General features: G+C 42.3%; 1 protein-coding gene across 5 annotated transcripts in view; it reads right to left on the reverse strand.

Annotated features, from left to right (window-relative positions):
* The window catches only part of MTCL1 (microtubule crosslinking factor 1), a 196429-nt gene that overhangs the window by 61408 nt on the left and 107947 nt on the right, over positions 1-27074 (reverse strand). For all 5 annotated transcript variants that reach the window (XM_065585255.1, XM_065585257.1, XM_065585254.1 and 2 more), the window contains exons 4-6: positions 22873-22932; positions 10392-11717; positions 9306-9461 (exon numbers count right to left, since the gene is read on the reverse strand). In XM_065585255.1, coding sequence (XP_065441327.1) covers positions 9306-9461; positions 10392-11717; positions 22873-22932 — 1542 coding nt within the window. The remainder of the gene's footprint in view (positions 1-9305; positions 9462-10391; positions 11718-22872; positions 22933-27074) is intronic.

Consider the following 27074-nt stretch of genomic DNA (forward strand, 5'->3'; position numbering starts at 1 on the left):
CCTAATAAAATATAAAAATAGGATCTTAATGTTACATGTTGTATATTCCCTTCAGGCTTGATCCTGCAGCCCTTTTATAAGCAGTGTCATTGAAGTAACTGGAACTACTACAAGGTTACAGAATCAGACCCTGTTTATAAGCTACTTATAGTATCTGGTAGTGTATCCAATCCACTGTGATGAAAGGTATTCACTTTTAGCATCCTTGCAGAGAGATTAGCCATACTGTACCTTTAAAAAAAAATCAGATAATGTGATCTCATTTATTACATGTAATACATAATGTTCCAGGTTGAAAAGGTCCCTTTCTTCAGATATGGGACAGGCTTCTACACAAGTTACAGCTGTACCTTACTAACATTTCTACTTTGAAAAGTGACTTTAAACAAATCAAGTAGTGGAATCCCTGATTATTGTATTTCATCTTTATTCTAAATGTTAGTCTTGCAAACTCACCCTGGGATCTGACCAGACCTCTCAAATATCTCTCATTTTTAGTGACATTACTCACTCAGGGTTTGTCTACACTACCGTGCGGGGTCGATCTAAGATATGCAAGTTCAGCTACATGAATAGCGTAGCTGAAGTCAACGTACTTAGATCTACTTACCACAGTGTTTTCACTGCAGTAAGTAAGTCGACAGCTGACGCTCTCCCGTCGACTCAGCTTATGCTTCTCGTTCTGGTGGAGTACCAGAGTCGATGGGAGAGTGCTCAGCAGTCGATTTATCACGTCTATACTAGAGTCTCAATAAATCTACCCCCTCTGGATCAATCACTGCCTGCCGATCCAGCAGGTAGTGTAGACAAGCCTTCAGGTTCAAAATTACTTATGTTCCATACCAATTTGGTGTCCCCTTCAAATTTTATTAACAACAATTATTTCAGTCATGAAGCTAAGGTCACAGACATAGTTATTTACACCAAAAAAATTAATCTCACAGCATTTACTTTCCTGCACTAATCACTTTTTGTCTCTCTCATTTTGGGTCTTTGCCACACATTTAGGTCTTGGCTAATTCCCAGTTATGGATCTGACCGTCAAACTCAGTTTTCTTCCCACATGTAAAAGTAACTTGATATGGAAAACTTTGCAACACAAAAAGAAACATTTTTAGTTACCTGTCAGAGCAGAAACAGGACTATTTGAGGCCTGAAAGGGTGCATTCTAACTTTTTATCAGCCAATTAAAGCTACCATACACACTCTCTCTGGGCCAACTGGTTCCTTCTTTAATTGGTACTATGCTGTATAATTGACTTGTGCACGTCTGTTCTATGCCTGAAAAGAGAGATTTTTAATAGAGCTGGAGGAATGAACTGATTTTTTCAGTTCTCTGGCAGTTGTGAAAAAAAAAATAGAAATAAAAATTTCAGTTTGGCTAATAATAAAAAAATTGTGAACAATTTCGGTGAATTGAAAAAATCTATGTAGGGTAAAATGGAACATGTTTTGTTTGACCCCAAACAGACTTTTTCAATCATTTTTAAAGGTCTAGATTTACAAAATGGGAGGGAGGAGGAGCAGGTAGTGATACACTCCTTGTAACTTTAGCCCAGTGGTCAAAGCACTCATCTGGGCTGAAGGAAACCCAGGTTCAAATCTCTTCTTCAGGACGATTGAGAGGTAGTGCCCTGACCACTCAGCTAAAAGTTATAAAAAGGGCACTATCACCATCACCACCACCACCTCCTTCTCCTCCAGCCATTTGGTGAATGATATGTAAGTCTTGAAACTATTAGGTGAATTCATGTCAAATTTGCAAAGAATTTGGGTTTGACCAAACCTGCATTTTTCAGCGCATAAAGTGCTGGTCTGAAAAGTTTAGCCCTGCTCTAATTTTTAAACCCTTATCCCATATACAGAAACTGACCAATGTAAAGTTATCACATTATCTACCATGTCTAATTTTTCTTGTGCATTAATACTTCTACAAACATTTTCACTACATAAGCACAAATTCTGGTGTTGGAAGTAGGTGGGAAACCACTGATTTCAATCGGGCTGCATATATATCCAAGGGCAGATTTTCTTTTCGTTTTAAACTCAGGAGCTGGTTATATAATCTTTAAAATTCTTTGACGACTAATCTCTTCTTGGTGTGCAGGAGTTATATCAAATCAGTTTCCCCATGCAGCAAGAGAAAGATGTTTTCCTTTAGTGATCTTTGTGTTCTTGCTATTCTAATTAGCATTCTTTTAGAATACAATTTATGAAAATCAATGCATCAGGCCAGTTCATGTGCAATTTCAGAAAAGCATGTTGCCTGCTTCATTAATTTGAGATTATCCAAAGCCATGTGATGTCTTAGCAGCAATTTTATCTGGTGAAAACAACTATTCTACAGGTAATTCTTTATTGCCAATAATAATCATTAAAAAACCCCTCCCATATGGTTAGGAAATGGCAATAACAGGATTTATCTACAAAAGTAATTATTTCAAAATACATTTGATTTTTATATCACTCTCTCTACAGTAATGTCATATTTAGGGAGTTAGAAAGATACTGTTTGTCTTGCAGTTAATGAAATTGGAAGCTGAAAATCCTTACACTGGTATTTTGTTTGTCTTTTTCCCAACATGTCTTTACTTATTTGATATATCAATAAAAATGGTAACTTGCTAGAAGGAGTCGATGCTTTGTTCTTCACTAGCGTTAATGGGAGTTACATAGCTACATACACATCAAGAGTAGACCATGCCCGCAAAATGGGACAAGAAAAAAAACCCCAATCTCTTATGCCATTTATCGATAACATGGCAGCATGAGTGGGAACCTTGAGAGTATGAAATATGTAATAATAGTTGGAACTACTGGTGAAAGACTGAATGCACTGTCAGAGGTGATGTAGTTTTATAAGCACTTTTAAAAGTTTAAATCTTTTCTCCTGCAATTGGCCTGCTTCTGCCTTATTATGGAGGATGAATTTTAAAAGCAATAAATTGCATGTGCTCTAATGTAATTTAGTAGACACATGAAGAATTGCACAGCTTTTCATCACTTTGAAACTCAAAGTTTCTTCATATTTTTTATTTATGTTATAAACATTGGGCTTAGTTCTGATAAGTGGCAAGAACTCAGATTAACTTCAGTGGGGAATGGGGCTGCTCAGCCCGGTGATTGTACTTTGAATAATGAATATGAAAATATTTATCTTTTCTGTCTATGTATGCAATTTTAGACGCATGGTACAGTGTCTGCAATTCATCATGCTCATCTTTGCAAATCAGGCCCCTGATAGAACTACAGTATTGTGGTACACCTCTACCCCGATATAATGCGACCCGATATAACACGAATTCAGATATAACGCGGTAAAGCAGCGCTCCGGAGGGAGGGGGGCGGGACTGCGCACTCCAGCGGATCAAAGCAAGTTCAATATAATGCGGTTTCACCTATAAGGCGGTAAGATTTTTTGGCTCCCGAGGACAGCATTATATCAGATGTCATCTGCATAACTGTTGTGGATTTGTTTTTGCAAGCAGCATTGCTACAGCACTGGGAGACAATTATAGACATAAGATTTTCTGTTAACTTCCATTATCTCTCCCTCTTATTAATGCATTTGCTACAACTGGGACAGAAACCACTAGGCACAAATTCCATTTACCATGGTGTCCCAGATAAGACATCCACTGAATAACACTAACTTTATATATGTCAGGACACAAACTCACTAAAATAAAAACACACAAACACAACACAACATGAACTACAATATAGCGTTACTCCACCACAGCACCACTGAACAGCACACTACATTTGCACCTTGACAATAATTTAAAATTTTCAGTGAACCCAAATTACATTTTCCAAAGTGCTTCAGTTCTTGTCGCCTTTGCAGGCCAGTTCCAAAGCTCTGCTGCTGAGACACTGAACACCCCTCTCACCTGTTTTCACTCCAGAAGACGCTAATCCATACTGATTCCCTTACCTCAAGCGCACATTTAAACAAATATCATCCACACAGCCAGGGTTTTGTCTAAATATTATTCGTTGCACTAAAATCTCTTTGCTCCCCCCTCAAAGGCCTGCCTCTTGTCAGCTCCAGTCTATTATTCTTGTGATAGAGCCCTATGGTTCTGTGATGACTTGCTTTACACATTTATCACACTTCGCAAAAGCAAGAAGTTTGCAGAAATTGGTATCTGATGATAAGCCATCCCAAGACCATCCACATAATCCCTTTTTGCTGGACCACAATCAAAACCAACCTGACTAAAATTAAAACATCTGATTGTTCCCCCCCCCCTTTGTTGAATCTGTTTTTGAAGGCTTTTTAAACATATCCAATTTGATTCTTTTGAATTAGAAACCAGCCTACATTCAAGAATTATGAGTATCACATTTCATAGACTACTTGTTTTAGTCATTTTTCAATTCAGAGGCAGCAAAATGAGGATTGTAGATGTGGATGGCTTTCCCCCTCTTCCTCTGAGGAAGCTAAACAATAAACATTTCATATGTGTATTATGTCCCTTTAGTATTTGCACCCCACAATAAATACATTCCAAAATGGCCAAATTTACATTTGAAATCTGAATGTTGCAAGTAAACAATAAGCTAAATTTCACAGCAATTTCTCATGCATTACACATTGCTTTTGCATATGATACACAAATTCTCAAAGGTTACAGCCTAAATTGCACCCCAAAAATTAGTGTGTATACCACATTAATGGTGCAAAATAGATAATTGTGCAGTTATCCACTTGTGTATTTGTTTGCACAAAGAATGCCAGATTTTATTAAAACATGTAAGCCAAAGCCTTTGAAAATCTGGACCATTATTTGGAAAGTACACAAAGTCCTAACGAGTTCACTTAGACTTTGGATATTAAGATTTACATCATAATGGGTCTTTCAGGCCATTATACTGTCAATCAGTAGTGATATTTTACATAGAACAAGAGAATACTATGTATCAAGGTGCACCATTCTTACTACCCCTAATCCTAGTGAGAAGGAATATTGTCAGTAATCTAGTACCAATTTGTCATTCTGCTTCCCACAACTTTGAAAAGTGATGGGTACGTTTTCTATTTTATGGCTTTTTGTTCAGTACACATAATATGCAATGCATGAAGACGGAATACTATATCAGTGAAAAAAGGGAATGATGTGTAAAATTTCAGCACATGGTTGGGATACATTGTAAACGTCATATTACTGAAAAGCCCTCAAATGGATTTACAAAAATTGCCTTAAAGGAATGCAAAGAGACTATCTGAAACAAACAAAAACAGGACAGTCGGCATAAAAGCTACAATTCTGTCCTGATGTGGCCAGATATCATAGCTCTCTCTGATCATACAGAAGATCCCATGTAGATACAACGTAGGAATTAAGGATGAAGTGACACATTTTACTTGAAAATATCTATAATTGGTTGATTTAATTTCAACCCATAAATTAGTTTAATATAGCTGCTTACATTTAATATGCGGACAATAAATAGCAAAACTAGATAAAGCAATTTTCACTAGGCCATTCTAAAATCTAAGTGTAAAACATCTTTCATTGTTACCCTTTAGTACTAGAACTTGGTGAAAACATTTTTCATGAAAAGTTACCCAAAAAGATTTTTTTAAAGGATTCTGCCTTGGTTATGGCTTTAGTGTTCACTTCTTGCAAACATGTGAGAGGCAAAAATTTCCTGTCATGTTTGGTCACAGAAAGTACGTGCAAAGAATATGAAAGTTGTCTATGTGAGTAATCACAAAATCCAAATTTAAAATTTATGCATGACTATTTGTGCCAGAAGTGCTTATGCACTCATTCAGCTGAGAAACAGAAGCAATACCATGTGGTTTATTTGCCTAACCTTAGTTAAGCAATACAACTTGACTTTTAGAACATCAAGTATCAAATGCTCACAGCAAACTGTTTGTGACCAATCCAAAGATTAAAAAAAATTGAGGAAAAATTGTCTACTACATTTGAAAAAAATATGAGGAAATTGCATTCTGCTTATAGATATTCCACTAACAGAAAAAGAGATGAAATTTATCAGATGAAATATCTCAATTTTCACTGATCTGTATAGGTTGCCATAGCAATCTTTGATCTATGCTATGCATTTGCTTCTTAAAGTATTGTGCTACTTTCTCTAATCCCTCTGCCTCTTTTACTGATAACAATTCTTGTTTACTCACTTGATTTCCCTCTGGATTTTACAGAACCAGTTCTCCCACCCACCATAACAGAGCTCAAACCATGAGTAATGTATTGAATATTCACCTCAGTGGGCGCTGGCCTCCTCCTGACTACCAAAGCAATTCAATTACTTGTTTTCAGCAAGAAAACAAAGTCCCATTCTTAAGACAATTTCAAGAAATAATTTCCATTGGACTGTGAATCTAACCCAAGTCTTCAATATGCAAAGACATTTTAATAATACTGTTACACTAACAACAGCAGTGCAAAGACCAAACAAAGGCAGATGTTTACAGTTAGGCTACAGGGCGGTTCAGGCATAAGGCAGTCTTCATCTATTGTATTTAATCAAACAATTAGGCTCCCACAATGCTTATTTTTCAAATAGTTTATACAGGAGAAATGAGTAAATGGAAGCTGCTCATGGGAAACGTTCCCTTTAAAATTTGGCTTGGAAAAAAATGGACTTGCTTGCTTACAAAAGAATTGTTTGCATAACTGAAACAAGTCTATCTCTTTGAAAGGCCATACACAGTAAGAAGAAAGCTAATCATTATCACCTACTGGAGCTGTGTGAAAATTTTCATTCCTGAAACAAAACTAGGTAGAAGTTTACTTTTTGACATTTCTGCTTTTGGACATGAATTTTCATCTCTATTCTTTACAATGACAAAAATAACTTTTTGCATTTGAAAACTATGTTTTCTGCTCATTCACCTGGCAAAAAAATAGGTGACTTAGTATTTCTGGATTTTGCAAACTCAGTCTCAAAGAAAATAAATTTAAGAAAGGAAAAGCAAAAGCAATTTAAAAAAATCACTTGGGGAACTTTATGCTTCATTTGGTTCTCATTTTATGTTTTCATAGACCTCAAGGCCAGAAGGGAACATTAGATTATCTAGGCTGACTTCCTGTATAACTGGCTTCATCCAGTTATCCTGTATTGAACCAATAACTATGAAGGTGACCAGCTCCCAGGTGGAATACTGGATGATTTTCATGGCATTTCAAACCACGGGTATTCCCAATCATTTCAACACATGACAGTGTAATGTAATGTTCCCCGTAGCTTCAATAAATTGTATTTAAACAAGTTTGCTTGTCACTAATGCCTTCTTACCTCGGTCCCTTTTATGAGTGTCCCATCCACACTCGCCTCTCCAGCACAGTTGGATCTCGAGTGGATATTCTTGTACCTTCAGTTATAGCTACCTGCTTTTGTGTGCCAGGCTAAGGTCTCCTTGATGTGAAAACTACTCCCACCATCTGCTCAGCTTTTGACAGTTTACTTTAGGTAACATCTCATTTTGGTAGATGGCAAACCGTTTGTGCCAAAATTACCCAAGTCATGTAGCTTGATAAATATAGGGTTTATAATACAAAGAGAAGGTTAAAATCAGGCAGCAGGGAACTACTAATGGTAAGAGTGTTTAAACAGAAAGATTTTAAACATTAACTCAAATCATTTTCTGATCCATACTTGCTGAAATTCTCACTAGGGACAATTGTTCCAGATATGTATTGAATGAAAGGACTCAACTCCCTCATCTTCCAGTTTTCCACATCTAAGGAGAAAGTTTGACTCCCAACCACTGACTTACTGTTATTTATGTTTTAGCAGATATCTGTTTTGAAGTTTACCTTTGATGGGTAAAGAGAGAGAGGCAGTAAATTAAATACTACTTATGCTACTCCCATCAACTGCTGGCAAGAAGGTAAAAAAAAGGTTACCTGTGCTCAGTGAAGGAGAGCCACTCTGCCTTTGAAATTCAGGATGGAATTGATCTGTTTGGCCACCAGCCAGTGAGGAGCATGCCTCCCCGCCCCGCTCTGCCTCTGATCTCTAGTGCCTATTGTCTGTCCATTACAATTACCAGCTCTCACAGCCAGCATCTTCCTTCTTCCAGATTGAATTATCTGCTTCTTGTATATTTTAAGGTCTTTATCTACATGGAGCTTCAGAATTAAAGAACCATGTTTAAACTCAGCTCCCTTTAACAACTTCTTATTTCCATTTAAACCAGTTTCTAGGTTTGGCAGGCCAGTGTGAATGGGGCTAATCTGTAGAACAATGTTTAAATGCCACTTGCTAGTCTAGGTAAGGAGATTGACCAGACAGTACAAAAAAAGCAGAAACCATGTTGTAGCCCAGTGGTTCTCAATCAGGAGTCCGGGACCCCCTGAGGGGCCACAAGCAGGTTTCAGGGGGTCTGTCAAGCAGGGTCAGCATCAGACCCATGGGGGCCCAGAGCAGAAAGCCAAAGCCCCACCGCATGGGGCTGAAGCCTGAGGCCCTGAGCCCCACCACCTGGGGCTGAAGCCAAAGCCTGAGCAGCTTAGCTTCATGGGGCTCCCACTGGCATGGGCCCCAGGCAATTTCCCTGTTTGCTACCCCCTAAAGCCGGCCCTGGCTTTTATATGCAGAAAATCAGTTACTGTGGAACAGGTGGGCCGTGGAATTTTTATAGCATGTTGGGGGGTCCTCAGAAAGAAAAAGGTTGAGAACCCCTGCTGTAGCCAATCTGTGTTTATACCAAATCAGTTTAAGCTACATTTTAACCTGGTACAGCAAAGCATGCCTTGAGCCTCTGAGTGGGGGAGATTTTAAAATAAAAATGTGTTAGCTTTTATATTTGACAAATATAGAAGTATGTCAGACCGACAGCATCTGATAATTCTGTTTAAATAATTTTTTTGAGACTGTATGCTGTCCTGCTGCCTGTTGGGAATTACAGTGCTGTGCACTATACAGCCCCATCCTGGGCATCTTTAGCCTTCAAAAAATTTAAAATCCAAGATGAAACCTGGGGGCACGGAAGCACAAGACACACCATCTCCCTCAAGGGCACAAAGTCCCTTCCAGAGAGCATACTGTATTTTATTTTATTTGGGCCTTGAGCCAAATGTTATTCTTCCATCAGGCAAGGCTACTGGGAGCAGTGTGATAAGCCCCAAAACAAGAGTGCATTTGCTTTTGTGAAATTTATGAATATTTAAATATGTTTGCTGAAAACGTCACAGCAAAGTTGCAGTGTTTCACCTAGCTTGTTCACCCTCCCTTCCCTGCCCCCTCCACTTCTGTGGCTGAAACTTATATCCCCTCCAAGGCAGCAGGAAGCAGTTAGTAGAATGGGCTGCTGTGCTGACCTCTAGACTGAAACAGCCCTTGTCGCCTGGCCTGTAGAGTTTAATGTCTCCATCAGCTCTGCGGTGTGGCTCGGTGGTGGCTCGGTGGTGGTGAATCTCTTGCTCCTCTCCACGATCTTGGCTGAGCTGCCACTCCATCTGATCCCTCAGTTTGGACTGTTAGGTGCATGGGCGGTTTATAACAAAAACAAAGGACAGGAGGGAATAAAGAAAACAAAAATGGGTAAGGTAGACAACTGGAAAAAAAAACTACAAGACAAAGAAAAGCGTGAACAGAAAAAACAACTTAAATACAGTGGCATAAGAAAGTGAAGAGAACAAAACTAAAATGAGGATGAGCAAAATGATGGGCTGAAACATCTGAAAAGCAAAAAAGAGAAAGAGAGGAAAAAATAATGCAAACACTGGTTATGAGGCGCATGCAATGAGGATGCATGAGTCAAACCAACAGCAAGCATACAAGTCATGAAGGATACGGGATACAAGGCTCTTCCTTCCTTACTTGTGCTGTGCAGAAAAGCTATATCCAGTGTGGCAGTTGAGACATGCGCCCATTGGCAACGCTTTACGAAAGGCAGTCCTTCGCTGGCTAGTGCTTCTCACTCGCCCCTCGGTTATGTGAGTGAGCTGTAAGCAGGCTTTTCAAAAAACATCACTTAGAAATTTTATTTTATTTTGTTTTTTTGGCAAGGCTTTTGAGAACACGCCTCATTCTTTTAAAAGAGAGCACAATAAAGAACTCTATACATTCATTAGCAAGGCTTCTGATTGCTTTTGACAGGAAAATTTACTTTGGATTTTTTAACTAATCACATCTTCATCAGGAAATGTTGCTGCTAGAGACAACAAAAACCCCAGATACCTATTGCTTTCATCGGATTAGCCTTTTTACCATGAGGAACCGCCTCTGAACCAAAGTAGTTGAGCATAAAAACATTAAAAAGGGTTTGTTTTACATTTTAGACTGTAATACACTGCCAATTTGAAATCATAAAGCAGCTGTGTGCGAAATTAGCTCTAGAGTAGCAATGCCAGCAAGAAAGAGAAACAATAAGCAGAGGGAAAGCAAAGAAGAAGCCCACTTACCTGGAAGTCTGTAATTAACTCCTTTCCTAGGTTACCAATGGGCGAGTCTCGAGACATGGATGTCATTGTGGACAGAAAACTGGAAGACTCTGTCAGGTGGGGCAAAGGAGAGAGGTCTTCCATTTGTTCTTTGAGGCCTTCCCCGATGTGATCAACCTTCTCCAGGAAGGTCTGTAGTTCTTTACGGAAAGCTTTCATCCTTGAATTGATAGTGTCCAGAAGTTCTGGTTCATTTTTATCCTCACCTCTCTCTCCATCACTTTTGAAACCCTGCTCAGAGGAGGGACTGCTGGTGATGTGCACCTTGGCATCATAAATTAAACTATCAGTGTCAGTGATGAGATGGAGCACTGTCCTTTCAAGCCGTTCAGCCTCTCGTTTGATGTTAATTAAAGACTCAGTGTCCTCTTTCACTCTCATTAACTCAGTAGAACAGAGGTCGCTAACTTCTGATGGCTTACCACTCTCAAAACCTGACGTCTTCTCATAAACTTCTTCTGAGTCACTCTCGCCCCCAATGGGTCCTTCTCTCTTTGGCTCAGTTGGGCGGCCCTCTTCACTGTCACTCTCTTTCTTTCCTGCATCACTCTCAGCATCACTGTCCCTGGGACTTGAAGTGCGCAGCCCTAGGTGAGAGACAAGATCATAGCGCTGCACATTGGACATCAACACACGATTCTCATACTGGAGTTTCATCACTTTTCCACTCAGTTCATTGATTTGCATCCTCGCTGATTTCAACTCCTCTTGTAGGGATCCACTGCATTTAGAGGCACCATCATCCAGCCAGCTGGACTCCTGACTGGGCTCAAACTTGAATTTGTTCAGTTCATTGGTTAGTTGTTTGTTGTGATCCTCAATCTCAGAGATCGATCTCCTCAACAGCTCCGCCTCTTCTTCAACAAACTGCAAGTGACGGCGCAGCTCTGTTGCCGACTCCATGGAGTCACCGTATGGCGAGGTAGGAATGCTTGAAATGTGGTCCCGGCTAAGACACTCTCTCTCATACTGGCATCTCATGTCCTCCATCTCAGCTTTAATACCTCTGTTCTCCACCTCCAGTTCAACTATCTTCCTGCCCAGTATGTTAGCTTCCTCTTCCACCAGTTTCAGACGAAGTTTTAGCTCAGCCTCTCTGGTGCTGGGTGGCCCTCCTGCCTCCCCGATAGGGAGTGGACTATCCACATCTCCATAGATGGACTTGTACTTCTGGAGCTCCTGTTCCAGTTCATCTTTCTCCCTCCCCAGCTTGGCCATTTTCTTACGCATTAGCACTGCTTCTTCTTTGGCAAACTGAAGCTGGCACTTCAAGTCAGCACTGTCCTCCTGCCAATAGGAAGAGCCCCCCCGCAAAAAAGAATTATTATATAATAAAGGCATAATCAATTGTTTAAGTACCAAAATCTTCACATTTTTTCCTTTGAAATTTCAAACATACATACAATTGAAAGAGAGAGAGCAAGAGCGCACGCTGTGCAAATCACAAATAAAGTTGATACATTTCAAGGCTTGGGCCTGGTAAAATTAACATAGTTTCCAGATGAATAGAAAAATCATAGCATAACTGTGCTGATGTGTTTTGCAGACAACAAGGTCTTATCAAAGATTGCACAAACTTTACGAACAACAAAAAATGATTCAAATGAAACGGTGTAGTATTTTGTTAGAACTATTTCCTTTTAATTTTAATTATAAATTAGATAATTTTTAGCATGCATGAAGCAGAGGCTAACTGTACGAATGAGGTTGCTTCTCATTTCTCCATTCAGTCGTCTTCTCAGCAGTGTGTCAAACATTCGGAAGTGTGTCAAACTGTGTGGTTGTTTTGCCATAATGAAAAGCATGCACTAGACTTTGATTAAAGAATCCTCACAACATTTTGTGACATAGGACATGTTTGTAAATCCTCTTGAAAATGAGAAGCACGATTGTTGTTGCTATTGTTGGGAAATAGGATGTGACCATCATGTCACCAGTCATATAAACTATGTGTGAGCCCAGCTCTCCAGAGATGACAGTGAAAAGGAATACATTAACTCAGGTGACCATACATCCTGTTTTAGCTGGGACAGTCCCCTTTTTAAGCTCCATCCTGGACGTCATGACTTTTTTGGCAAAACTGGGCATTTGTCCCGTTTGCTCTTACCCTAGCAGGGTGCAGAGGAATGTTCGGGCAAGAGCAAATTGGACAAAATGCCCAGTTTGGCCAAAAGAGTTGTGACATCCATGCAGTGCTTAATTTGTAATGAAAGAGGTGCCGGGGTTCAGCTCCGGCATAAATTAAGCACTGGCTGGGGCAGCTGGAGAAAGGCGGCTGCTGGCCAGCTCCGAAGGCAGGGCTGCCTCCAGCTGCAGCGCAGAAGTAAGGGTGGCATAGTATGCTGTATTGACACCTTTACTTCTGTGCTGCTGCTGGCAGTGGTGGCGCCCTCAGAGCTGGACGGCAGGAGAGTGGCGGCTGTTAGCTGGGATCCCAGAGGCGCAAGGGCTATGAATTGCCAAGCCTAAAGGTGCCAGGGCTCAGCCCCAGCACAAATTAAGCACTGGTTCTGTGACATTGGCTTGGGCCAATCCTGCACAGCGATGCCAGGCAGCTCATATTCTCTCAATGCAGAGAAGTGAGGAGAGGGCAGGGGAGGAGGGAAATAGGAGCAGAGTGGGTCAGGGAGAGGGACAGAGAGAAGGGGATGGAGAAAAATAGGAGGGAGAAGGACTGGGGCAGAAGGGTCATATCCATTCCCAGTGTCCTATTTTCAGTTTAGGGAAATATGGTCATCCTAGCACCTCTGTAAAATCCAAACCCAGCCCATTAGAAAACTTTCACTTTAAAGCAAGCACAGTCTCTTAAATAAGAGATTTTGTTTTGGGGATATTTTAAAACCACATCTCTAGTGTGTATTACATAGAAATAAGAGGCAAGATTAAGTAAATTTTAAGATGAACTATTCTCTTGCATTATTCACTTTTATTATTTGTCATGGAGATGTAGGTATTTGGTCTCCGAAGAGACGCAGTTATCAGCATCAGTATAATTATGGAAGGCAGTCTTTGAAAGATAATTTCTTGGAGGTTGTAGGTTTTGTCAACGTTGCTGGAAGCAGTGTTTTCCCCAGGAATTGAAATGGGGGGGGGGGAAATCGAATTTACAGGGGGGGAGTCAGGGCCGATGAGGGGTGAGACCATGAGAGTGAAGGTGGTCTGTATGGCACCACAGTAAAAACTGAAAAATGTTTCATGACTATTTTATTAGATTTAACTCAGGTTTTAAAATCATCACACAAATTAAGGTTGGCTACTCGAGCCTTCTATGAAGCACTACATCTACATCTTCCTTGGTTTCTTGTTTTAATTTTGCACAACTCTTTTAATGAACTTCTTGAATGCAATGCATTCATCTTTGGTGGCTTCTCGTGTGTCCGGTACTTCCATTCCTTCAATTAATATGCTCATTAGTTCATTCACATGATCAGGCAGAAGGCGACTTCTTTCAGAACACAAAATTCTATTCAATGATGAAAAAGAACGCTCAACGGTAGCTGTTGTGACTGGGAGTAGCAAGAGATGAATTCCTACTTCTTTCAGCCCAGGAACACAGCATAAAGATCGGGTCGAGCCACTAGTGATGATAAAAAAGAAGTTGAAGTCAAATTTTCATTCATTTGTCATATGATATTCTACTCTGTGTTCAAATTCTCTATTCTGTCCGAGCACATGGCAGCCCCATTGCTGGTAGTGCCTCACTACACTCAACTGTCTGTGCTTTATAGGACAGGGATCTGTAAAAGCTACGTAGAGGTTGAGTAGAATCTAGAAGTCGCTGCTGTCGACTTAAGAATCAAGTCTGTGTACTTTTTCAGTTGTCTTAACAAACACTTTTTGTTCTCTTCACTTAAGGATTCAATATAAATTCCTTCATTAGTCAACTTCTTGACTGAAGTCTTTGTTTCTTCCAGTACTTTTTCAATGGATAGATCTCTGATTGATCCAAATGTAGCTTCTATTGCTGGACAAAGATCTACTATTGTTGTAGCAGATGCCTAGAGTGGTTTCAACAGTAGACTTACAAGAGAGAGAATGGCAATAGTCTTCTCTGAACATAGTAGCAAAATAATCCACCAGCCTCACTACTTAGATCCTCCCATCTTGGTAGATACTTTCCAAAGCCAGTAATAACGGCTGGAGTAATTTTAAGACAACAGCCAAGGATTGCTCATGAGAAAGCCAGAGGGTTTTCCCAGGTTGGACTAATTTGAACTTCAGTCCCAGTGTATCTTCTATATTTTCCAAGATATTCAGTCTTTTTGGACTCTTGCTGAAAAAAGAATATAATGAAGACATTAAATGTATAGCTTTTTTAATGTCTTTTGAAGAGTCTGCAGCTCATACTAGCGCTAGTTGGAGTAGATGGCCTCTACAGTGTGTATAGGAGAGATTAGGGTTACACTTTTCTCTGAGCAAAGCTTGTACTCCACCCTGTCTTCCAGAGAAGTTTGCAGCTCCATCAAATGCACAAGCAGCCATCTGTTTGGGGTCCAATTGACAAGCATTTAACTCTTCTAAGATGTGGGTTGTCACAGATGCAGCTGATTTGTCTTCTATAACTTGAACATCTAAAAATGCATCTACTGGCCTCCCATTGACATCAGGATAACGTACACAATGACTTAATACTTGATGCCCATTTGCATCGGTGCATTCATCAGCCATCCATGCAAATTTTTTGAATGTGGTGAGAGAGTTCTTCACTTTTTCAATTGTTGAGTCTTTCACTGTTGCACCACATGCTTCTAGCCAGTCAGTTGTGTTCCTAGCACAAAGATAGTGAGCATTTGCTGGTCTTGTTCAGAACAAGTGTTCAACTTCAGGATGAACAAGTGACAATGCACTTAACATTGGCCTCCAGTTTGTAGTGTGTGGTATCTCTTGCTTAAATAGAAAGTATGATGCCACAGACATGTTTGTTCGCATGAACTGTGTTGTGTCTCCAGCATTCTTAACAGCCTCATTAACACTCACGGTTGCTGTCCTTGGTCAGTGGAGACTCAAGAGTTCAGAGGTGCTTTCACATGAGTTCACCTCCCAGTTGGGGGGCAAGAAGACATCTTGCTTGTTTCTCCAGCTGCTCACTGTTCGCTCTGGCCACTGTTGGTCGTTGTGCCACTGTTCACTCCATCACTCTGTTGCCAATGGCCCTGCGCCGTCACCTTCTGCTGCCACCTGCCACTGTGACCTCTGCGAGTTGGTCTCTTGAGGTTCCACCCACCTCTCAGTGATTTCAGCTGAGCTCTCAGTGGGGGAACCTTGCTGCTATGCAGACTGGGCTGTCTCTTCCACAGAAACACTGTCCCACAGCAGGTCTAAGCACATAGACCTGATTATCGGTGACTTCAGCTGATGTGGTCACTTAACAAAAGGAGCCTAATCAGCTCTGTCTTTAAGCAGTGGAGAGGGACAGGTCAAATAGTACGTGTGACTCAGGCAGACCATCAAGCAAAACACCTGTCCCCACCCTCTCTCTTGATGCCCTCAATTGGCACAGGCTAAGTACAGTTCTACTGCCCTTTACTCATACAATAAGAACAACAACATTTCATTCCCCCTCCTCCCCCGGCGCCGCCTCCCTCCCCCCCACTCCCCCCGCCCCCCCCCCCGGCTCACATTCAAGTGATTTGTAACCCAACCCCAGCCACAATGTATCACTTGGTCAACACAGCTCTGTTTGCTGGATACCTAGGTAGATTAGGTGTGAATGTAAATACAATCTGGTCCTGAAGCCTTTCCCTCCAGCCACTAGCTGTCAGGGAGAGCTCAATTAGACTTTGCTTACAAATCATGATTTGAAATTATTAGGTTGGCCAACATCACCAAAATGAATGCACTGACGCTGTCAGAAAAAACAGCTGTATAAGCAGGGCCGGCACCAGGCACCCAAGCACATGCTTGGGGCAGCACCTGGTAAGGGGCGGCGGGGGGAGCGCAGTGCGGCATTCCACGGGAGGGCAGGCTCCGGTTGCGCGGGGCTCGCAGAGGGGGCGGCGCAGCGCTGGAGAGGGGTTCCGGCGGCGCTCGGCGGGGGGCGGGCTCCGGCAGCGTGGGGCTCGGCGCTCGGGGGGGTTCCGTCGCGCGGCGCTCGGTGGGGGTGCGGCGCTGGAGGGGGATTCCGGCGGCGCTCGGCAGAGGGTGGGGGCGGGCTCCGGCGGCGCGGCGCTGGGGGGGGCGGCGCGGGGCTCGAGGCGGTTCCGGCGGTGCTCGGTGCAGGGGGGGGCGGGCTCCGGCGCTCGGCGGGGGGGCTGCGCTTTTTTTTGCTGCTTGGGGCAGCAAAAAAGCTAGAGCCGGCCCTGTGTATAAGGAAGCTAGTCTATGTTCATACTTTTCAAATCTATTATACTTTTTCAGATACACGTATTAGATCATACACTTTCTATGCTTTTAAAGTGTGTATTAATGTTTCAATTTCAATTCAAATTTCCAAACAATCACTAAATTGGCAACACTGCATGTAACAAGTTCACAAAACTGCGGGGGGAGGGGGGATGTTGGGGAAATTCAGGGGAGGTGTAGGGAAATCCTTGGCAGGGAGGGCCATGAGGACACATGTACAAGAAGCTATGGACCCTCCATTTCAGTTTCAGCAACACTGTGTTACAATTCACAAGTACAGCTTTTGTTACAACGCACAGTAAGTGAAACAAAAGTCAGAAGAAGAAATGCCCATTTTAATTAGTCACCCAGTTTAGATAAAAATTTGGAACAAGACTATGCAATCTGCCTGGGGGAGTTTAATTCCTAAAGTACACCTCATTACATCATCATCAACATCTGTTACTTACAATAATCTATCACTACCTCTGTTCAAATATACACTAATTATTTAACTTCAGTTATAACAGATACAGAGTAAATTGGGCAACTATGGCCCAGTTCTGCTCCATTGAAGTCAGTGGGAGTTTTGGCACTGGCTTTCCTGGGAGCAAGATATGGTTTTTAAAAAACAGTAAGGAAGTTAACAGGCTAAGTGAGAACATGAAATATGTAAACAAAAGATTCATACACCTCCAAAAAAATCAAAGCTGCCAATCACCTCAGAGATGAGCAGGAGTACCAGAATCAAACAGATCAAAACAAATACAAATTGGGTTGATTGGTTAAGACAGTGGTCATAATTGCTCTGGCACCAATACTTTGATTTTTTATAAATACGTTCAAGAAGGTATAAACTACTAACAATTATAATGAGAGTCTTTACAATAGATTCCTTATCTGTGTTAATATATTTGCATTCTCATACACAAGCACATGCACACACAGCTTCGATTGTGAAGTCTCAGCTGTTTGCAAGTTGCTTGCATCTTCACTAGCAATTAGATGTTGGAAATTAAGTACCAAATTCAGCCATGACAAAAGTTTATGCAGCTCCCACTGAAATCCCTGGAAGGTTTTGCTTGCTTTGGCTAAGTCTGGCTTTAAGAGTAAAACATCTTTATTCGGTGCTGCAGAATGGGGTTTTGTACTCTAAAGAATGCATTGTTTTTCTTTTTTGTTCTGACAATAAGTTTATCATCACCATTATAGACTTTACTTTTAAGAACAGTTTTGTCTAGATCAGTGCTGGATTCATCTGTAAGGAAATTAAGAACAGTTATTTGTATACTTGAGAACATATAAAATCAAATTTAGACAAGTCCCACATTTTTTTTAAACTGCCATAAATGCTCTCATATGAAATTCCCTTTATGCTTTCTTTGAAACCCAATAGAATTCATCTTATTTGTCTGCTTTCGTTGGCTGCCAAGCCCAGCAATCTGTATGGAAATTCCTGTGTAATTACCCAGGTTCTTGTATCTCCCTTTTTGTTGATAACTTCATTCATACACACTGTAAAAGCAACAGTCATCACACATATCTTTTTCATTGGTGTTAGCTGTACAGGCTTGATCCTGGTCCCATTAAGGTAAAGGAGAATTTCAGACTTAATTTGCACTGGATTTCAAACCTATAAACAATAGTCTCCTAGCTATTCTTGAGGCAATACAAGATGAATGTGTCTGCTTAAAAAAAAAAAAAGAAAGAAAAATTCTCATTGACTTCAATGGATTTTGTGCCAGGCCCTTAATGCTTGTGTCCAACTTCGTTGCTCAACGCAAGTTGAATACTTCCGCAGTTAAGTGTTGTTTTACCAGAAGAAAAGCACCATTGGTTATTATTCTTATAATATTATTAGTCTTTTGACTAAAGTGTTAAAGTAGGATAGATAATAGTAAGTCTAACAATCTTTTTCACAACTGACAAAGCAGAACAAAAAAGAAAAAGTTGTTTCCATTCAAAATCATGGGGAAAAAAGACAGATACAAGACAACAGAATTGCTGGATGTTAATCCCAACTACCAAATATGGATTCCCTTTGGAAAGGTGACATAGCTATTTCCCTAGTTCACATGCATGCTAACAGAAAATCTCAATCCTTCAAGAGCTTTTCCAAGGGGATAAAATGCTCAGAACAGATTTGTCAGCAATGTCTATGCATGCCAGAAGTATAAAATTCCAACTCTCATGTACATGTCCCTTCAGAAGCTTTGTGTACAAGAAATATCAATGATTTCTTGACCAGCTGATGTCAATTTTAAAGAAGTAGTATGTAGGACACCCTACACCAGGAGTCAGCAACCTTTCAGATATGGTGTGCCAAGTTCACTGTAATTTAAGGTTTCGCGTGCCAGTAATACATTTTAACTTTTGTAGAAGGTCTCTCTCTATGTCTATATTATATAAATAAACCATTGTTGTATTTAAAGTAAATAAGATTTTTAAAATATTTAAGAAGCTTCATTGAAAATAAAATTAAAATGCAGATCTTATCAATTTAGTGTGATCCTTGCCTGGGATCCTTGTCTGGGGTTCCAGCCACCAGCCCCGCTCAGCCCGCTGCCAACCTGGGGTTCCATTCACTCAGCTGGCAGCAGGCTGAGTGGGTCGTGGCGGGCTGAGCAGGGCCGGCGGAGGGCTGAGTGGCTCAGTCCGCTGCCAGTGTGAGGTGCCGGCAGCACTCAGCCTGCTGCCGTTCAGGGGTTCTGGCTGCCGGCCCCACTCAGCCTCCTGCCGGCCTGGGTGAGCAGAACCCCAGGCTGGTAGCGGGCTGAGGGGGGCCGGCGGCCGGGATCCCATCTTGCAGGAGCTGGCGGATGGAACCCCAGACCGGCAGCGGACTGAGCGGCTCAGCCTGCTACCGGACTGGGGTCCCGGCCACCGGCCCGCTGACGATCTGGGTGAATGGAACCCCAGACCGGCAGCGGGCTGAGCAGGGCAAGCGGCTGGACCCCAGACCAGCAGCAGGCTGAGCAGGGCTGATGGCTGGAACCCCAGACAAGGATCCCAGGCCCTGCTCAGCCCACCGCCAGCCCTGCTCAGCCTGCCGCCGGCTGAATGAATGGAACCCCAGGCTGGCAGCGGGCTGAGTGGCTCAACCCGCCGCCACTCTGGGGTTCCGGACGCTGGCTCCTGCCAGCCAGGGTCTCAGCCGCCGGCCTGCTGAGCCTGCTGCCAGCCTGGGGTTCCCTGGGGGTCCCCAGGCCAGCAGCGGGCGCTGAGTGGGGCTGGTGGCCGGGACCCCGGCTGGCAACGGGGGCAACAGCCAGAACCCCAGAGCAGTGGTAGCCTGAGCCGCTCAGCCCGCCGCCGCGTGCCATCAAAAATCGGCTCGCAAGCAACTGGGAGCTGTGGGCGGCTGTGCTTGTGGACGGTCGATGTAAACAAACTGTCTTGTGGTCCAGCAGCGGATTACCCTGATGGGCCCCAGGTTGCCCACCACTGGTGTCAATTCTGTCATGAGATTGAGGATCTGATCAAAAATTCCAAAATATGGTATTTCTTTTGCTGGCAAGCAGACACAAAGAGAAATAGAGACAAACTACTATCTCCTCACAACCACCTGCTCAAGGGTATTGCCAGGCAGAAGATGGTTAAGCATTTATTGCATTGGAAGTCTGACGACAAGGTACCATTGCTAGTACCCAAGCAGCTGTCTGAGTGCCAACCCTCCTACCTTGTGCTGTTTCCTTTGTGTTTTGATTGCTGCCTGGCATTTCCCAAGTAGCTCCATTCTTTAGCTTTGCTGAATAGAAACTTTTTTCTTCAATACACTTAATGGTGGAGAAGCACTACTAAAAGACTTGTTTTGTTTTCCCTTTATTTCAAAATAATTTTACAGGGTATTTACTGGATCTGCACTGCGGAGGATGGAACAGTTCTGCATATTTTCCCACTGTGAACACACAGTAGGTGAGAAATTGGTCCTGATGTAGTCTATGAATATTTAAGTCCACAGATCGCATCAAGCTACTATTAGAATCTAAATTCATGGTCACCTTTGCTGGCAAAACCAGTCCAGAAAAGAGTGGACATGAGACATAAAGAGTCACTTTGTGATCTTGGACAAGTCACTTAGGTCCAGATTCTCAAAAGGTATTTAGGCAACTAACTCCCACTTATTTCAATGAGGATACCTTTGAGGACCTGGGCTTTAGCCTCTCTCTGACTACAATGTGGGGATTATAATATTTTCTTGCCTATCCCACACCAAGGTGATGTGAAAGTGAGTTAGTCAATGTTTGTAAAGATCTTTATAAAGGCATAGGATCAAATTCTGACTGTTCTTGGGGCATTGCGGGGGGGAGGGGCTGGGGATGGGAGCATAAGGAATCCTCTGTTTGTGAACCTGCTTGCTTTCCCTGAGTGCATGGAAAAAGAATGTTTGTCCTGCCAGCTGCACCAGACAACCTGAAGTGGGCATGACCAAGCCCTTGCTTATAATCATTTATATAAACCCAATAGTTTGCCAGGTGCTTTACAGACACGTAGAAAAAAACCCGGCCCCAAATAGCTGATCATTTAAATAATCATCCTCATCACAGGCGTTGCTGTGGCGGGGGGCACATGGGGTCATGTGCTCCCCCCTCCCAGATTTCTGCCAGGTTGGGAGTTGGGCTGAGCGCAGCTCAGGGGGATGTGCCTGAGAAAGGCACCAGTACCTAGAGCTCCCGCTGAGCTCCACTAAGAGACGCCCAGAGCAGGGAAGAGAGATGGGGCTGACAGCGCAGCTCTGCCAGAAAGGATGCGGCAAAGCCCTCTGAGTCCCATCCCTTCCTTGCTTGCAGCTGCAGTTAACCTGCTTGGCAGTAGGTGTCCGGTCTGCACCGAGCCTGCAGCGGGGAGGCAATGGGAGAAGTAAGTGGGGAAGGAGACGTGAAGGGAGAGGAGGCAAGGCGGTGCCGGCTTGAAGCAGGTGTGGGAGCTGCAGGGGGAGTGGGACAGGGGCTATAGGCAACGTATGGAGCGATCACGTGCCCCCTGATCTTTAAATTTTGTCCCCCCCCATCAAGAGTTACCAGTAGTCTGCTCATCAGCTGGCCATTTGGGAGGAGAGTACATTGCACCCTTTCAAAGGCTGCTTCCGATGAATTCCTACATTTGTTTCCTAGAGGCGGCATTGTGTCTGCCTGTGTTCTCTGCAGGTCGGGTGCTTCCAGATACCACTGGTGCAGTAAATCTCCCTTCCCCATCTTACCCATGCCGCAGGGGCTGGTGATGACATAAAGTGCTAAGTGTTGTATTATTATTATTACAAATCAATGGATGTTAAGATTCCATCAACTTAGAAAAAACCTATAAGGATGAAATCACATTAATATATTCAGTTTGCAGATGGGGGCTGAGGGGAACTAGAGAGAAAAACCGGAGGTACAATCTCTCTCTCTCTCTCTCCAACAGAGCTGTGATGCTGCTATTGACTCCTCTTCACAGTGATCTGAAACCCTACCCTCATCTCAGCGTTATTAACTAGCTAATGGAATGGAGACCAGAAAAGACTTCAACCACTACAGTCAGCACAAAAAGGAAAGGAATCCGGGACGACTGCTTTCCTGGGGAGAATCAGACTATGGAAATTCAATAAAATCAGCATTCAAGTGGGGGGGGGGGGGCAGATAGCACAGCCTCTTTATTTTAACTGAGCTAGAGGAAGCAAATATTTTTAAGTTCACATGCTGTTCACCTCACACGAGAAACCAAACCTTGGGCTCTGACACCAGAACACATTAGGTGTTGTTTCAGTGTGTGAACTCCATCTGGTGCCATGATGCTCATTAGCACAAAGACTTTGGCACCATGTATAAATTTAGTTAGTCCCTGAGCTATGATCCAATTACTTTATGAGGCAAGGTGATTTTCTTTTCCTGAAAAAAAAAAATGTTAGCCTGAGTCTAGATACCAGAGATGAGAATAAAACTGAAGAGCTGCAGAGTTTAAAAATCAAATTCACGTCCTAAATTGCTTCTAAATTATCTGAAATGTCTCAGTGGATTAAGTCTAATCAGGTCTGTTTGACATTTTTGGTGATTCTGTCAACACCCAGTAAAGAGATACTTTTAGTTTTCCCCATTTTATTGTCACGATTATGAAAATCATCACACATTCTTGAAAATGGTACCTGGGTGAATGTCTTCTTTTCTTTGTGCATTTCCCGGCTGCCTCTTCTCTTCAGTGAGCTCTGAAACAGATACAAGCAATTCCCGATTATTGACTAGTTGCACCCAAACCCCTGCAGTTGGCAGAGACCATCACCTTCATAAAACTGACACAGTAAGAAAATCAGATTCTTTTCTATTAGCTTTTGCTAATCACAGCCACTTACAGTAAAATGCAATTGCAGTAGTTAAAAGTTCACCAAAGAAGGAAGTCTGTTCCCCATCCCCCCAACTTGTGGCAAAACCTGCTTTCTGCAGAAGTGATTTATGTTTGATTGATCTGGGAGAAATCCAAGAATGTTACTCACAATGGATATGAAACATATTTTGGAAACAGTGCAGAAAAGTAGTGTAGGAAAAGGGAAGACTACGTATGTGTAAGCAACACAGCCTAATCCTTGCCTGTCGCATACACGGAAGTGCTTGATTAAAGGCAGCCTAGTAGCTGCCTCACTTGAGTACTGAATTTATTTTGCAAGTTAGATAAAAACTTTACAGCTTTATTCATTTTTGAATATCATTTCACAGGCAATTGCTTTTACACCTAGGACCCAGAAATGAAACAATTACCACTGTTTCAAGTTTCAACAGTCTTCAGTCATCCAAAGGAAAAGGAATAGTTTTTTTCTTATATGTTTACAGCAGGTGTCAAAGTCATTAGTTCTGTTTATCTGAATTTTCTATTTTAGGGCTAAAGTCAATGGGTGTAAGTGAATGGCATCCACTTCCATGAAGCTGGAATTTGGCTTCGGTAGGTTAAAGTTTGGAAGAGAAATGATAATATCCATTATTAGGCAAAGAAGCTGGCAGGCTACAAATCTACAGAGTAGCCTGGATTCAAAACTGACCATCTTGCTTTTTGTATTCCAACCACTTATAACGTTCCAAGAAGAAGCACCCTCCTCACCCACCCTCCTCATCAGTCCATGGCTGAGCTTTCAGACTCCTCCCATCTCCCAAATCTAGCTACTTTAGGCTACTTCCCTCTTCTACTACCTTTAATGGCTTGCTCCATGTTTGTGTAAAAAGAAAATCTATTGCAAGTTGACCACTTTAAGGAGGGAAGGGGCAGACTTTCATAGAGCTAGTACTCGACAGAAAAGATTTATTTTTGTTCAATAAAATAGCCTTCAAATGAGGCCTGAAAAGGAGGATGATACTCCCTAATCATAAATCTAAGAGCATGGCAGCTTCACTACACAGGAGGATTTTATCAGGACAACTTTCATTTATTTTTGTGCAATTGTGAACAATTTCCAGCTAACACAAGCTCAGCATTGTTCCTACTGGTTTGCTCAGAGGCAAGGCTTCCTTTTGGGGCACTTGGCAGGATTGCTGCCTATAGATTATGATTGCCTTGGAGCCCAATCCTGGTGCCATTAAAGTCAATGGCAAAACCTCCATTCGGTCAAATTCTGCTCTGAACTATAGGGGATAAATCAAGTGTTACGCTCTAAGCTTCAATAGTGTTACTCCAGATTTATAACAGTGTTCAGTTAGTTCAGTAAGAACAGGTCTCTGGCTTTGCTTCTCCAGTCATGGGATCAGAGAGGAGGGAGGAACTCTACTAAATAGGTAAATCCACTTTAGTGTCTAGCTATCAGCTGGTAGACAACACATTCTGAACTCTAACTAAGGACACATAAAATGTGGGAATCCAAATAAAAACTATCTATTGCCTCTTGGTTCCTGGCTATTGAACTGGGGTTATTTTAGCTATTAAACTACTATAGATTATAATTAATGCACTCCTAAACTAAATCCCTTGTGTGTTATAAACAGCAAAACTATTTAAAACTTACTCATCCACTACCATATGTACAAGATATTCTACAATTTGTATTTTTAGATGTTCAGAGAGTTAATCTGCTTTCCAGCTTAATGCAATGATTTCCTATAGCTAACATGAAGTCATGCTAGGATAAAAGGTCCTCTGCAAACAAATATATTTTACAAAAATATTTTAAAATATCGAAATTATTATTTGAAAACTTTTCACATGTCCATCAAGGATAACAATACCTTTCCCCCCACCCCAACACCATCTTATTCAGGAAACACATCTACATTTGGATGAAGTCAATAGCTGGAGAGGCAATGTGGTCCAGTGAGTGGGGCTCTCCCCTAGGACTCAGGAGATGTGACTCAGGAGATTGTGACCACCATCCTGTTGTATGCGTATGCGAGTCAGTTCACCTCTCCATGCCTCCATCTGTGTTCCCACTCGTAGGCTATTGTCACATTCTGGGATGCAATCCAGACCAGTCAGAGATTGTGTCACCGCCTGCCCCACAACCTGGGGTGTCTCACAATGCTTTGCTATTGTTGCTCCCAACCTGGGCTGCTCACAAACAGCCAACAGGTCACACCCTGAATGTGTGTGTACAGCTGCAGCTCTGACTCCAGCAGCCTGTCAGCAACACACCACCCACATTCTGACTTCCACCTGCCTTGCTTTTTACTTGCAGGGTAATCCCAACAGACTCTCAGTCCTGAATTTTCCCCCAAACATGTGTTCTGCACTGTCCAGCCCTCTCCTGGACAGATCAGATATTATAGGTCCGTTGCCCACATGGTAACAAGTTATAGTTTAGAGCAGAAAGATGGACCCTAAGTCATAGGACCAGCTTGTTGTTCCCCTCTACTTTGCATTAGTGCCACTTTCTGATCAGATTCCTCTACAAACAGAACACCATTAGGCTGGGATACTGATCTATATTGCCATGTGGGAAAGTCCCAGGTTCAATTCCCAGTTCCAGTCTCTCACTTTCTTGAGAGGTAGTGGATTCAGCTCTGGCTGCTTTTTTTGGGGGGGGGGGGAAGGGGGGAAGGGGAGGGTAAAGAAGAAGATCTCACTTACTCTTAGTGTCCCCTCCAACTAATGAAGGAGCTGTGCTGCTGGGCTTCAGTCAGAATCCTGTGCAGTCCTCTTTATACAAATGGACAGATCTATGGTGATAGGGTGTGTGCAAAATTGAGAATAATAGATACAGATCAGATCACTAGGAGAGGAACCTTGACCTGTAGCACAGGTATTGTATTTAGCTTGAAAAAGGAGTTTGCATATTGTTTTAGTGCAGAAGCACCTCCTCCCTGGCCCAGAAATGGTATGGCAGCAGCCTGCCATTCTATAGCACCTGTGCGCAAAATTCGAGTGAGCAAGAGAATGTGAGTATGTAGAGAGCAGGGTGGTGAGGTACAGAATGAGACTACATAAAGCTGTGTGTAGGGTAGGAGGGGTGGGCAAAATAGTTGTGCATAAGCCTGAGTGAGAGAAGAGTGCGAGACCAATGATCCCCACACCCTTGATGAGTGCATGTATGGGAGGAATGCAAGATCCCCACTCCACCCCTATGTGCACAGGATGCAAAGGAGTATGGGACAGAAACCACCAGACCCTCTAACTGGGACTAGGGTGGTGTGAACTATTTTAAACAGAAGAAGTTGGTAGCGTGGATTAGGATGGACCATTTGAGTGAGTGAAGTTAAAGGAGTGTAGGAAACGAGCACTTCTAAATGGTGAGCAGGAAATGGGATTGGGGAGGCAATTTTAATTTATGCAAGGAGGCCAATTCTCATATTGCTATGCTTCCATACCCAGGAAACCAGCCATGTACTTAAAGACCACCGATAGTAGACAAGGTCAACAAAAATTGTCTCTGAAGATAGGTTGCTACTTGATAGAAGTGGATGTTTCACTAGAACAGGAAGCCTCAGGAGTGCTCTCTGCTAAGAAGGAGATGTGAAGTTGCACCCCATAATGCTTTATAGAAATATGCTTGTGAATGTAAATATGACATAACTGGAATACATTTTATGCTACATATGCCATGTAATATATCTTTGCAAAGGTCATGTTCTACTGAATGTATTCATCCTATTCGTATGCATGTATTATTTTTATATCTGAAGTTATGAACATTGGCTCTTGCTTGTATTTAAAGTGTTTGTTGTAGAAAGCACCTAAGGCAGATTTGGTCAACATAGCGTGAAGGGGTTATTCAAGTAATTGGGAGTACTTGGCCAACAATGGACCTTGATAGACACCAATCCATATCTGAGCTTTCCTGGGAACATTCGGGCTAATATGGCATCGGCCTGTAAAGCACTGAGTCATGCATGGACATGTGACTTGCCCAGTTGATTCCAAAACTCCATCTTGTAG

This window comes from Chrysemys picta, chromosome 2, assembly GCF_011386835.1.
Source record: "Chrysemys picta bellii isolate R12L10 chromosome 2, ASM1138683v2, whole genome shotgun sequence".
Taxonomy (NCBI): Eukaryota; Metazoa; Chordata; order Testudines; family Emydidae; genus Chrysemys; species Chrysemys picta.